General features: G+C 42.2%; 1 protein-coding gene across 1 annotated transcript in view; it reads left to right on the plus strand.

Annotated features, from left to right (window-relative positions):
• DMRT3 (doublesex and mab-3 related transcription factor 3) overlaps window positions 1-13,530 on the plus strand; it is a 14,647-nt gene extending 1,117 nt beyond the window's left edge. The window contains exons 2-3 of the mRNA XM_011956479.1: window positions 4,787-4,962; window positions 12,506-13,530. Of these exons, the coding sequence (XP_011811869.1) occupies window positions 4,787-4,962; window positions 12,506-13,530 (1,201 nt within the window). The remainder of the gene's footprint in view (window positions 1-4,786; window positions 4,963-12,505) is intronic.
• Window positions 13,531-15,060: the final 1,530 nt, after the last annotated feature.

Raw genomic sequence — 15,060 nt, forward strand, 5'->3', positions numbered from 1 at the left:
GAGCCGCAGCCCGGGGCTCTGCAGGCGCAGCTCGCCAAGCCAGGTAAGAGTGTTTGAGGTGCGGGAGTTTGGCGGGGCGCGTGGGCGAACTTCGGAGTGTCTGCTGCAGCTCCACTTGGGAGGCCTGGAGGCAAAGTTTTGGGAAGTGGGCCTGGCAGGGCTTTCCTTCCCACTCTCCGCCAGGCCGGGGCTTCCTCTCCCGGGAGAAGCCGGCTGAGTCCGGACCCAGCGCGAGTAGCACTCGCGCCCGCAGGGAAGGCGCCTCCGGGGAGCCAAACAACGGGACTGTGCGTCAGGATCGCCAGGTGCCTTCCCAGATTAAAGGGCTCGGAACGTGTCAGATTGAGCAGGGAGACAACGGAGTTGAGACAGGACCAAATTAAAACCCAGGCGCGCACACTCACCACGGTGGTGTCAGGTTTTCCTGGCTGCAGGCTTTAGAGGTCCTCGCCATTCGGGAGTTGGAATGGGTAGGTAGGTGTAGGGAAGGCGCCAAAGCCCACCACTCCTAGCTGGTTGTGCTTCTCGACCGGCCTGGCCCGGCCCTGGGCCCAGGAAAATTTGAGTGAGGACAAGTATCCAGCTCTCAGAACCCTGGCCTTTCTAGCTTTGCTCCGTGGCCTCCAGACTCTTGTAACTGGTGAAATAAGTTCCATTTAGCAATGATAGTAAAAAGGTCCCGAAAGGTTCCTGAGCTGATAGTGGGACCAAGAATCTGGTGCGCCCGGAATTCACTCCTTTGCAGAACCTCCTAGATCCTTTAACACTGTTCCCCAGGCCGCCCTCAGCTGTCTTCATGGTTTAAAGAAATAAAAAAACAAAATCTGATCCCCCACCACCCATCCGTTTCCATCCAGGCCTCCTGAGCTTGGCAGGCCTGAGCTGAGTCTCTTAGTCTCTCTCTTCCTGGGGAATTTCTGGCTTGCGGTTCTGCCCAGTGCAAGAGCTCTTTTGATGGTTCTTGGAATAAAGTAGACATGTGTTTGGTGTTTCTCCTTAACTGGGGCAAGTGTACAAAGGAACACAGCCCACCTTCTCCCGGAAGGGGGCATGCTGGAATTAGGAGTGGGAAGGTCCAGAGCCCTCCTGCAGGTAGTACCGTGGCAAAACTGGTACCTACACTGACCTGCCAGCTCCCTAAAGACGGTACCCCTAACTTCTGGAGAAAGGCTTTCAGGAGCCCAGGACTGCTTTGTCTGGATCCTGTGGAGCTGAGGAAGTGAGGTGGACTCACCTGTTTCCTGGTGAGTCACGGGTGACTGGCAGGTGGAGTTCTGCCCTTTCAGCAATGCTTTCCAGGCCTGAAGCTCTGAGAACAGCCTGTGTGAGAGTAGAGCTGGGAATTTTAAAGCCTGAAGAGAGTTTGCTGAACTTGGATTTTGTGGATATTTAATCCAAGTTAGCATATAAACATTTCTCAGGAATGCTCGCCAGTTGTCTCTCTTTTGTCTCTCATCTTTTTATATTTATGGAGTTGCCACAGACGAAGGGGAGGGAGGAGAAAAAGGTTTTTTTTTTTTTTTGTCTCCCATAGGTTTGAATAAATAACTAGGAAGAGTTTGGTCTCAGCTCTAGAAGTGGATTTGTACCAATATATTTTCTTAATTTTTTCCGTTTCCAGCTTTTCTGGTTCCGTTTCCCCCAGGACTAGGGCAGAGGCCGGAGTTAATATCAGAGGTAGCATTTTGCAGCGGCCACCTGCCCAGCAGCATTCCTGTGATAGGGCATTGGGTTCTGTGGTCTTTGTCCACGGAGATTCCTTTCACATCCTGTGTTCTTCAGTGTTCTTTGGGATAGCTAAAGTTCATGATTTCTAAAGAGTCACAAAACTGAAAACACCACCCCAGGAGGAGGAGGAGGAGGAGGAGTGAGGGCAGGCAGAAAGGCGGAGTAGGCAGCGGCAGCAGGATACATGCTTTGGAGGAAGAGAAAAAGGAAACGGATTTCAACTGGACAAACCAGAGCTGTGCTCTCTGTTTTACTCCTACTTAGTACTCAGGGATAGCCTGAGCCTTCCAAATTGAAAACAAGTAATTGCAAAGGAGAATAGGATTTATCACAAGGAGAAGTCAAAGTGACGACTTTGGGGGACTGAGGCATCAGGGACCAAGGGCTCAGTTTCCAGCTGGTCACCCCCCCATACCTTGTACATTGATGTACACAACTTTTGTTTTCTTCTTTCAATTGCTTTGACCCCATAATTCCATTTTTTTAGAAAAAGTCAGTCACCACTCTGACGGGGAGTGGGGAGAAAGGTAGGATAATAATAGATAATTGTTTAGGAAGACAAACATACAAGTGGATCCAGTCTACACAGTGCTTGTAGAAATAAAGTCCATTTGGGGTTTAAGTTGAAGAAAACTGCTCACGGAGACTGCCTGCTACTATAGGTATTATACCCTTTTTGCAGTTGTTCTGATAATGTATTTGTGTATAGCATTCCATATTTATTTAGAAGCATATCAGAACTATTCCTGGATAAGTAGTTCACTAAGTGCAGAGAGTAAGCAAAGCTTACTTTGCTTTAAGGTAGGTCCACATGTGCATTAAGTATACAGACCATCAGAAATCTTTAAATATCTGCTGGTAGTGTGGATCTATTACTTTGTGAACTTTGATTTTAAAATGTGGTTTGTCTTTTTGCAGGACAAAGGGCCTCTTTAGTACATAGCTGTGGAGAGAGATTTTTTTTCTTGTACACAAAAGCACATGGAGTCTTTCCTCTCCAGAAATCTTTGAGAAAAGCACATGCCTTAAGGAAGAGTATGTTTGCTGTGAATCACTGGAGGAAAGCCACCCAGTTTAGGGAGTGATGTATTCACATCAAAACTCAGTTTTGTAACTGGAAGAAATTTTTCTCAAATTCTGCTTTAGATTCTTTAAAGGAATGGGGTTATTTTATCTAATAGTGTAGTATGTTGAATATCCCTTTCAATGTGTGGTGTTTTTAAGGAGAATTTTCATATTCTAGTGGTTTTTACTTCTAGTTATGAAGTATTCTTTTTTCTTTTTGAATGTGGATTTCTCCTGCTCTTTGATTACCATCTATGATGGACCTGGAATTAATTATTAGATTTTGATTGAGCCCAACATTTTGATTTAAGCTATATATAGCTATATTAAGCTATCTATATATAGATATATTAAGCTATATATATCTATAGACATATTAAGCTATCTATATAGATATACTAAGCTGTATATATCTATTAAAAGCTATATATATAGTTTAAATTTAAATTGTAATTTAAGCTATATATGTGTGTATATATACATACACTATTTAATTCATTTATTCTTCTCCTAAATTCCCTCTACGTTCTTCTCACACTCCTTCTCCCCATGAAAATATAGGAGGCATGAAGATCTTCCAACTGTTAGTGTATCTGAATCAGCAGTTTCAACCAGCCTAGCCAGCCTTTCAGGACGTGGGCTCAAGAGCTGAGGGAAGGGTCACTGCCAAGGTGAAAAGCTAAAGTTACATTCTTTTGTTGTGGCTCCCTTCCCCACCCCCAACTTTTCCTCCAGGGGAGTGTCCTGGGTCACCTTAGACTGTGGTGCCATGAGAAGAAAGATCTGTGGTTGTAGACTCTTCCTAGGTCTCCATCTGCCATCAAAATGAATATGTACACGCATTCTTTTAAATGCTCTTAAAAGGAAAAAGAAATCAAAAACATAGTTGGTTAGGAATAAGAGAGCAGGATCAAATGGGAAAGTAGGATCTTCTTTCCTGTTTATTTCTTGGGGGATGGGGGTGGAGCAAACAAGATAACTATAGGGGGAGAAGTAAGGAGATTTTGGAAAACTGCCTTTATTTTATTTTTCCTCTTGCCCTGCCCCTCCTAGCATCTTTATGCTTGCCTCTGGGCTTTTCTGCTCCAGCTTGACTGGGTCCTGCAAGGTCCACTTCCTTTTTTAAAAAATTTTTTTTTCCCCAAAGAGAAGCACCTGCAAGTGCAATGGTTGTTACGGAACACTCGTCCAGGCCAGGATGAGAAGCCCTCTGACTGTTGGCTAGGAGGAAATGAAACGCAGGAAATACTTGAAAACCATTTATGAAGTGTACCTGTGAATTGAAAAACAGGGTCTCATTTTAAGATGGCTTGATTTGAGGGTGAGGGTCTTGACTCAGTTGCATTTAAAAAAACAAAACCCAACCAAATAAAAAGGAATACGCATACAGTCACTAAGGTCTCTTCCAAACCCCACCCCAGGGCTGGCTCTTGGGGCTGGGATGCTGCGAGGGATGGGTCTTCCCAGCTCTTGGCCTGGCTGGTTTGCACGCAGTGCAGATGGTGTGTATGTGTTGTGGAGGGTTGCGGCAGCTGGCCCAGGACTGGAACCCTGGCCACAGTGGGCTCAAAGTAGGGGCAAAGATAGGCAGTGCCTCCCTGGGGCTGCACTGGACTGCCGTCCCCTTGCACCAGGGGGTCGGAGCTGCAGTTGAACCCAGCTCTTTGCCGCCTGCTAGAGACGGCTCTTCCTTGGTCACCATCAGGAAGCAGCTCACTAGGCAGCTCAGGAACCGCCCAGACACAGGCACATCCCTTGCCTCTCCCTCATCCAGCTCTTGGGCCTCTGCTCCCTCTCTGCTCTTCCTGAGCTTCACTACCCTGTCCTTCCCAAGGCAGGAGTCTCGAAGTGAGTTGCCGCTTTTGCAAAAATCATGCAAACAAAAAATAGGATGCCAATATTGCATGGGACATACTTTTACTAGAAAGCCTTCATTGTTTACTTGATGTTCCCACTTAACTGGACATCCTGTTATTTTATCTGACAACCATAGGCCTAGGCCTTCCTCACCCAGCCCTGGTAACCTTGCAGGGCACCCCTTGGCGGTGGGGTCGCCTGTGCTCATCTCCTCCTTCTTTCTCTGCAGAGCCGGAGCTGCCTGGGACTGGCGTCAGGAAGGTGCTGGGGTCCATCCTGTGGATCTGGAACCGTTTGGCAGGAAAAACGAGAGTGTGTTCCATGTTTAGGAACCAGAGTTCTACTGCCATCTGGGAAAGAACCTCTCCCCACCTCCAAATCACTCCTTGGTGTTATAAATCTGGAGGATAGCCGTGCTCTCGACTTACACAACCAACTTTTCTTTTTCTCTGATGGATGAACTCCCGGGTTTAAAAGATTACAGTAATCACAGGAGGACAGTGTAAATCGAATCTGATAGCAATAACTTTCGGAGAAGGTCAGGCTCAAGTGAAATGTTACCAAGCAACAGGCATTTTGTTTGCAAAATACAATCAAAGAGCATTGATGAGAAATTCTTTGCTGCAGCCAGCCAGTCAGCACTTTCTGCTAACAGCTTTACAGAGAGAAAGGGAATAAATCTTAATAAATCAAAGTCCCTGGAGGACTCGGAGCCCCTTTCTGGAAATGTTGCACTTCTTCCTGACAGGAAGGAGGACTAAGCCCAGTAAAAAGCCATTTGCCTGCCTGCCTTCCTCCTCTTTCTTTCTCTTCCTTTCTTCCCCTTTTAAACCTGTTGCAGCCCCTTAGCCATTAACTGCTCAGGTCCTTGGACCCCCTTGTCTAGTCCTGTGTGGCTCTGATGGCTTGTGCCTGGGTGCTCATGGCAGAGGTGGAGGATGCAGTGGTAGGACAGCTGGTCCTCACAGGTCCACTGCCTTGTGATTGTGTCAGTTACGTCCCACATTGCCTTAGTGAGTAATCCCCTTGCCCGAGCAATGCATGCTACAGTTCTCAGAAGGGAAACTAAAATAACTAGGTATGGGTTTTTTTGTTATTTTTTTTTTTGCATTTTATTGTATAAACAGCTATAAAAGGTACAATCAAGTACCAAATAACAATAATAATTATGAAAAACTTAAGACTCAGCACATCATTTCTTTATAAAATCTCCAATCTCTTGATTACAACTAGACAGATATAAATTTTACAGAGCTGGAATTAGTGTTCCATGTTTTTCCCACTGATTGTTACTTTGTTTAGTATATATCTCTAGCACCCATAATCTTTATATGTAAGCACTTAAAACAATATTTCCTCCTGTGAAGACACTATGGTCTGCCCAGCTGCTATCCTTGGAGTTATTTGCTGTATTTCACTGTAAAATATAACCAACTGCAGCTTACTTGGAATTTTACAAAAGATTAGTCAGTAAACTGTAAGCTTCTCTGTGGTCAAGAGGCAGTGCTTTGATCACCTCTGTATAATCTTACCCAAGACAGTGCATGAGAGCATAGGAAGGCATTTAGGGGCATTTGTTAAATAGATGGATGAGTAGACAGGTGCATTTTGGAAGGTACCAAATAAACATGTAGATTTGTAGGTAATTTCCCCTCTGCTTCTTGGAAGATATTCCCTTCTGAGTCAAGAAAGAGATCAAAACTAAATTTTTACAAAATATATGAGGTCCACAGTTGCAAACCATACTTCCTTCAGCCCAGTCCTGTCTATAGCAATATTCTCCCAAAACATAGTGTCAAGGAACCACTCTGATTCCTTCATACATTATTAATTCAGTGTTGTTGATGATTTTTTTAAAAAGGAAAGCATGGCTCTTTTTTTTTTTTTTTAAACTTTTCACAACCCTCCCCAACCCGGCAACCCACCCCAGGAAGAAAAGGAAAGTTTTTAGACTGAGATCATTCCCTGGTGTTTTTTAGATTTTCAGCTATTCAGGTTTTTTTTTTTTTTTTTTGATTCATCACTTCTAGTGTGAGATAAAGGTAACAGAAAATGTGAAACGTTTGTCTACGATTAGAATTCTGACTAGGCAATGGTCTCCTGTAAAAGTCCCATCCTGCCTGGGCTCCCTCCCTTGCCACTGCTATGAGATTTGTGTGCTTTGAAAACTACCCATCAAGGACCTGTTATTTAGAGGTGTGTTCCTCACAGCTCAAGTGAACAGATGAGGATATGACAATCTATGTTTCAAAATGCATGACATGATTTCAAAAGGATAGGGGAGTCCAGTGACTTTTGAGCTAGGAAATAGTCCTCTCTGCCAATTTTTCTGTGTTTTCATTCTGTGTGTAAGAACTATTTTGTTTTTGTAGATATAATTGGATAGAATGGATGCAACCTATGACATCTAAGTCAGAAAGATTTTTCACTTTTTTTTTAGACGGAGTCGCATTCTGTCACCCAGGCTGGAGTGCAGTGGCGCGATCTCGGCTCACTGCAAGCTCTGCCTCCCGGGTTCACACCATTCTCCTGCCTCAGCCTCCCAAGTAGCTGGAACTACAGGCACGTGCCACCACGCTCGGCTAATTTTTTTGGATTTTTAGTAGAGACGGGGTTTCACCGTGTTAGGCAGGATGGTTTCGATCTCCTGACCTCGAGATCCGCCCACCTCAGCCTCCAGAAGTACTGGGATGACAGGCGTGAGCCACCATGCCTGGCCAGATTTTTCACTTTTATGCATCTTGAGAAGAATATTTGTTTCTCATATGTGATAGACTTCCTCAAAGTATTTGAAATGATACATGTATTTCTTTTACTAAATTGCATTTTCATATGAAAAACTCCCCTAAAGAAAGTTATATTTTCAAACTGTAATTTTAGATTGAAAGCACTTTTATAAGTGTTTATTTTCTCTCCTTATTTAAAAGTCTTGTAGCAAAAAAAAAAAAAGTATTATAGTCATCTTATGGCATATATATTTTGAAGTTGTAGCATTGTTATCCATAGAAAAACTTTTCTTTTTAATTGAATATCTACTTCTTTTAAAAACCTCTTTACCCTAGGGCAGAGTTTATTTCAGGGATAGCTGTAAGTGTTTCTACCCCATGAAATGTGAAACGGAAGAGTGAATATTTGGTAAGATTTAAAAAATATCTACATGTTTAGCAATAGAAGCAGCATATTGCATCACTTTCAGTAATATTTGTAATATTCGATAAAATAGATTTCTTCTCTGTTTAATAGTTTTGACTTTCTATACCCATCTACTAGGGGTAAAAATATTATCAGTTGAAATACACTCTTAATGTTCTAGGAATTAGCGTTTCAGTTTCAAGAAGAAAGAAGGTAAAGTGTTTCAGGAGTATTTCCTATTTTATTTTGTTAGTTGGCAGTTTCACAGTTCTATGTCTAAAAAGGCCTTTATGTTTTAAACCAACTAGAATGATTTGTAAAGTTTATTTAGGAAAAAATCTGGAGATGTAAAGAGGTACCTATTATTAAATTACACTTTATCACTGGGCTCAGAACTCACCCTCTATAATTACCTGTGAAAGTCTGTATTTATAATAGAATAATTTACAATACATTTAGTTTAGGTGCAATAATACAACCAGTACTGGAGACCACAGTGCCACAAAATTGCAGGGACTGTATATTCTGCCCTTCAGAAATTATTGTTTGGTGAGGAGTTATTCTTGATGCAAAGTTAGAGGCTAGTCTTCCTTTGCCTAGTTTTGAAACTCCAACAGCCTTAGATGTTGATGGGGATTCGGCTCACCCAGCACTCCTTAGCAGGACTTTGTGTGTGGCTCAGGTGCATAAGCCTCACAGGTGTGCTCTGCTTGTTCTTTCATCATCTTTGCTTTTCCTTTGAACACAGTATAAACAGTGCTGAGTTCAGGTGGTTGGTTGGTTTACGCTGAATTTGTAGATTTGATTCCTGTGACATCCTGTTAGCTTTTCTCAGATTTTGGCCATAGCCAGACAGCACAGAAACCTGCGGAGAAAGTATGGAGACTTCAGTGTAATCTGTCACCACTCCTTGACAAGTAACCAGAAGTGCATGATGCACCAGTATGTCCCAGTAGCAGGGGCAAAGGGTTACACAACAAAATGAGAAAGTGACTTTCACAGTCTGAGAGTTCACAGTTGCTGAACAAGCTGGCACTGACATAAGATTCCACTACCGTCTGTTCCGCAGAACTTAGGAAAATAGGTACACTAGTGGAATTTTGTATTGTCAGACTTGTAATCCTGGTATCAAGTATTCAGTTGATTGGGACAGTATATCTGTTGCTATGTTGAAAAAAAAAAAAGACTCCATTTTTGTAATGGTAGAGTCATTAGGTTAGTGAGAACCTCATTCCCTGATTCCCCTTTCAGTTTGCCTTCTGCTGTTTGATCCACTTTTTTCCTGAAGCCTGAAGCGTACTGTGGAAGAGTCATTTTGGTTGACAGACCTGAGAAAACACTTCCTAATATGTTTTCAGTGTTTGAAACTTATCCAAAGTGGGGCAGGGAGGGGGATGTACCTTTTAAAACACAAAGCTATTTGGTTCACATATTTCTTTTAAAAATAGTTGAGCTGGCCAGGCATGGTGGCTCACTCCTGTAATCCCAGAACTTTGAGAGGCTGAAGTGAGTGGATCACGAGGTCAGGAGTTCGAGACCAGCCTGGTCAACATAGTGAAACCCTGTCTGTACTAAAAATAGAAAAGTTAGCCAGGTATGGTGGCACACACCTGTAGTCCCAGCTACTCGGGAGGCTGAGGCAGGAGAATCACTTGAACCCAGGGGGCAGAGGTTGTAGTGAGCCGAGACCACCATTGCACTCCAGCCTGGGTGACAGAGTGAGACTCTGTCTCAAAAAAAGAAAAAGTTGAGCTTTGAGCTTTCCATCTGTGCCTATGTACCCTTTATTCCCAGGAAGGACTAGTTGTTTTTCTTGCTTAAAGAAATCTCCTCATTCTCTATATTACTATGACACTGTGTGGCATTTTTTTTCTTTTTTTTTTTTATTGTGGTATACATAACAAAATTTACAATTTTAACCATTTTCAGGGGTACAATTCAGTGGCATTAAGTTTATTCAAAATGTGCAACCATCACCACCATCCATCTTCAGAACTTTTTCATCATTCCAGATGGAAACTCCATACCCATGAAATAACTCCCCATTCCTTTTTCCTCCCAGCCCCTGGCGACCACCATACTACTTTCTCTCTGAATTTCCCTATTCTTGGGATCGAATATAAGTAGAGTCATACAGTATTTGTCCTTTTGTGTCTGACTTACTTCACTTAGCCTAATGTTCTCGAGGTTCATCCATGTTATAACATGTTTCAGAATTTCATTCCTGAGGCTGAATAATATCCCACTCTGTGTGTGTGTGTATACCACGTTTTATACATTCATGCATTGATGGACATTTGGGTTGCTTTCACCTTTCGGCTATTGTGAATGTTACTGCTGTGAACATTGGTATACGATGTGTGTCATATTTGAGGCTTAGCAAATGCTGCCAGGCCCTGTTTGCTTTTTCTCCCGCATGTGTGTCTTACTTCCCCAGCTGGAAGATAAGGTCCATAAGTTAGGCGTGGGTCTTACACTTCTTGATGTTTTTCATCCTTTATTCTGTTTCTCCCAGTATCTTGCAGAAATATAAATACTTGGTGCTGATAATAATAATTAGGCTAAAGTTAAAAAAATAAGGAAACTGTTTAGAAGTACATAGTATTTTAAAGAAGTACTTTATGTCCATATTTACATGGGGATAGTATTTCACTTGTTTTTCCAATTTCTAAAAGTGATAGTATATTAATATACATCACTTTTCAAGTGTTTAATCATTTTCAAATGTTTAATAATAATAGAATAATAGCCAAGAAGTATGTATGGGTCATGAGTCAGGAAAGTTTAAATAGATCTAGCTGATTATAAAGTAAATCTATAGAAGCCTTTTTGTTGCTGTTTTTCTCTTGGATCAAGGACATGAGTTCAAATACCACATTAACTCAAGGGGTAAAAGCTGTGTCCCCCATCCGAAGACGCTGTAGGAGAGAAGATGGCTTCGTTGTATATGACGCAAATGAACCTCTCATTGGAAACCTTATATTTTTGTATTAAGAAAGAAGCAGTTTAATTAAAATGCAAATTTGGGATAAGTATGAATTCCTATCAGATTTATGTTGATACTTGCACGGAGGTAATTTAAGAGTGTTTTAAAATGTATTTACTTATGTTTGCCACATATTTATTGCTTTGTTAAAGGGCAAAGTTTTGGTTTTTGGTTACAGCTGAGATACATCCTATATTAGAAGAATGTTCATAAGTAGGCCTTTAAGGCTTTTAAAATAAACAACAAGTGTAGGAGAAGATGGTTTCTAGAAGGTGTTTTGATGAAATTTCACAAAGTTTTGTTTTTTTTGGTTACACTTAAGATACATCCTGTATTAGAAGAATGTTAATAAGTAGGCCTTTAAGGCTTTCAAAATAAACAACAAGCGTAGGACAAGATGGTTTCTAGAAGGTGCTTTGATGAAATTTCACCAGCTGGCTATCTGTACATAATCAGGTGTACCCACAGAGAAGGCAACAATGAGGCCATTCAGGCAGGGCAGCAGAGAACACAGGCAAAGCAATTGTTTACAATTCAACAACCGGCTCCTTACGAATTTTCATCTTTCGATCAGTTACCCTCATCTTTCGATCAGTTACCCTGGCTTTGAGTAGCCACAGCCAGTGCGTGTTTCAAAAAAGGATAAAACTCCATTTGCAAATAGCTTGCCACTAAAAAATATGTGTCTTTATTATAACGGCCTGTTAGAATTTACTGCTGCAAAGCAAACCACTCTGACTCATTCTTTTCTGTGTGCTTAGCCCGGCAATATCACCAGCCGTTAAGTAAAAATGTCCTTAGGTCAACATGGTAAATTTGCTACTGGTTTACTTTATAGCAAGTATCTGCTTTATTTGGGAAGCTTTTTTTCCCTCCTCCTTTTCAATATGATACAAAAAGGTATCTTCAAATTTCACTGGTTTAAAAAAAAAGGTATCTTCAAGTCCTTTCCATGAACGTTACCAGCAAAACAGTTCATGCACAGGTGTCTGCCTGGTGCCCCCAGTGGCGGTGGGGTGTGACACATTGTTTCATTGATGGATAATGCTCCCGTGCAGTTTCACAAACCCTTTCTAGCCACTTCCTTTTTTCCTCTCCAGCAATTTATCCTGCCACCCAGAAGTCATAGCTGGTTTCATTTGCTTTCTAGTCCAAGTTATTGGCAACCAAGTTTGCCAGTCCCTCAAGTGGCTTCTTATGAAAGATTTCAATGGATAGAGGTATCTTTCACTTCAGCAGTTGAATTAGCTAGCAATTGTACGTGGTAACCTGATGAAACATACTGATTGGTTCATAAGACATATTTAACACAAAATCAACCTATGGGAAAATAGATTTTAGATAATAAAATTCCCTGTGGGTATCTGGATGGTGCTGTCCCTAGATTACAGCTGGGGACCTTATTTGCAGAAGAGGAGCTGAGCTCATTTTCCTGTTTCTCCCTGAGCTTTGCTCTTCTAGGAGTCCCCACCCAGCCCGCAAAGCTCTCTATTGAGATTGTTACTGCTATGAAAGCCACATCTTCGGTGGTTATAGGTTCATGTAGCCATTCTATGTTGAAGGCAAACTTCCTTGCACAAAGCATTCTAGGAAGCCACTCTGATTTCTAGATCTATTTACAGGGGTTTTGTTTCATTTGCCAGTGATACAGTCCGAATTAAAAAGGCTTGTAGTATATTATGACCCACTGAGATGCATTTGCTCTTCCAAAAAGCACGTGTACAGGTCTCTTCTGAGCACATCTGTTCCTCTTCATGCACACCAGGAAAAGATTAACTCAGCTGTTCTGTTTTTCAGATTTGACTGAAGAAAGACTGGGAGACGGCAACCCGGCAGACAATACAGAGGTCTTTAGTGACAAAGACACTGACCAGAGGAGTTCCCCAGATGTGGCAAAGAGTAAGGGCTGCTTCACCCCTGAGAGCCCTGAGATAGTGTCCGTGGATGAAGGGGGGTACGCTGTCCAGAAAAACGGAGGCAACCCTGAGAGCCGCCCAGACAGCCCCAAGTATCACGCGGAGCAGAATCACCTCCTGATTGAGGGCCCCTCGGGGACTGTTTCTCTGCCCTTCAGCTTGAAAGCCAACAGACCGCCGCTTGAAGTGTTAAAAAAGATATTCCCCAACCAGAAGCCAACGGTGCTTGAGCTCATCCTCAAGGGCTGTGGCGGGGACCTGGTGAGCGCCGTGGAAGTCCTTCTGTCCAGCCGATCCTCAGTCACGGGAGCAGAGCGAACTTCCGCAGAACCCGAGAGTCTAGTGTTGCCCTCCAACGGGCACATCTTTGAACATACCTTGAGCTCCTACCCCATCTCGTCTTCCAAATGGTCTGTGGGATCAGCCTTTCGAGTCCCAGACACCTTGAGGTTTTCTGCCGACTCTAGTAATGTTGTCCCCAATCCCTTGGCTGTGCCTCTGCAGCACCCTTTCCCCCAGCCACCCCGGTACCCGCTGATGTTGAGGAATACTTTGGCGAGAAACCAGTCGAGCCCCTTTTTGCCCAATGATGTCACCCTGTGGAACACTATGACGCTGCAGCAGCAGTATCAGCTGAGGTCCCAGTATGTCAGTCCTTTCCCCAGTAACTCTACCAGCGTCTTCAGAAGCTCGCCCGTCCTTCCTGCCCGCGCCACGGAAGACCCTCGGATTTCCATCCCTGATGATGGGTGTCCAATTGTGTCAAAGCAGTCCATTTACACCGAGGACGACTATGATGAGAGGTCTGACTCCTCAGACTCTAGAATACTCAATACATCATCTTAAAGTGGTGCTGGATGGGTGGCGGTCAGGTGACATTTTCTGTGCGTTTTGTCCCTGAGGCATCTGAGGAGAGGCCACATCTTGTGTATGCCCTTTCCTTCTGTTTGACAAAGTGACTGTGCTTGATTCTATACATTAGCAATAAAAACATAACTTATTTAACTTCTTGCACTTCACTGGAAAATGCCAAATAGCTCTGCTCTGTGGCTTTAGTGCTGAATGTTTATTGTAAAAGAGAGTCTAATGTTAAGAATAGTCTTGGGAAGGCTGGGTCCATGGAAGATTTATTTGGGGATGTAAAGCTGAAGGTCAGCCTTGCACCTAAACCCAACCTGGAATGTTAATGAAATAATATACTTGAATGCAATTTTGTAAAAGTGGATTCCTCAGGATATGTGAAACCTAAAGGAAGTGGTTCTGTTGCAAATGGACTATAAACAGGGACATTATATTCTTATGCTAAAAATCCTTGCATTTTAAAGAGAGATGCACTTAAGAATAGAGTGAACTGCTCATGTGCTTATTAAGCTTGGACAGTTTTCAGAGACAAACCCCATTAAGAATTACTCTTTTCACATGGCTGAATCGAAACATGTGTAATGTCAATGTAAAACCAATCACAGCTGTGAACTGCATGAAATGTATTGTGAAATGAACACAAGATTAAGCTTTGTCAGGTTAATGTAGCATGCTAAGGACTCTAGAAAAAAATAAACTAAGAAGACGAACTTGGATTATGTCATTTCTACTTGTGGAAAGAGGATCTCTAAAAATAGAAACTTGATGTAAAAATGACTTACTAATGCATGGGTTAGGAATCAAATTATCACTTAAATGAGACATTCCTGAGAAATATGAATGGCAAAGTTTTAGGGCTACATTCAGAAAGACAGATAATTTGTTCAAGAATGGAGTTAATTAATTCTCTCCATCCATTCATTTATCCAACAGATACTTATTGAGTGCCTACTATGTGTAAGAGAATGTGCTTTCCATGTATTGTCCAAGTTACCTACCAATGAGTCCAAGATAAGCAGGTATTTTTGTGGAGAATCCCATTGAAAACAAAGTAAAACTGGAAAACTCCCAACAATGTACAGTTGAGTGTGGGAAGCAAGGAAAGTGCTTAGCCCAGTACCTGACATAGGAAGTACGCAGTCCATGAAAACTATTGCTTCTATTCATTAAATTGAGTAGCTTTGCATTCAGAATATAGACATGCATTCCTTCATTCTTACTTGGAGAACATGGCATTCTGGTTTGAGGCAAACATTGAAAACCAGGGCTTTTTTCTTTCATTTTAAAAACATTGTTGAAGTGCTGTGTATGACAAACTTCTTGCTCAGATTTTTTTTAGAGAGAATTTTCAAACAGTAATATTCAGTGGTGCTCACACCAACCACTTCTCTGACTGTTTCCATTTTTCAAAGTGCTTGAAAGGTAAGATGACTGCTTAGGTCAGACAATAAACTTATGAATGTGGAAGGGAAAGTAAATAAGCAAATAAATAAAAGCCTCTACATGACAAGGATG

Source organism: Colobus angolensis, unplaced genomic scaffold (genome assembly GCF_000951035.1).
Source record: "Colobus angolensis palliatus isolate OR3802 unplaced genomic scaffold, Cang.pa_1.0 Scaffold419, whole genome shotgun sequence".
Classification (NCBI taxonomy): Eukaryota; Metazoa; Chordata; class Mammalia; order Primates; family Cercopithecidae; genus Colobus; species Colobus angolensis.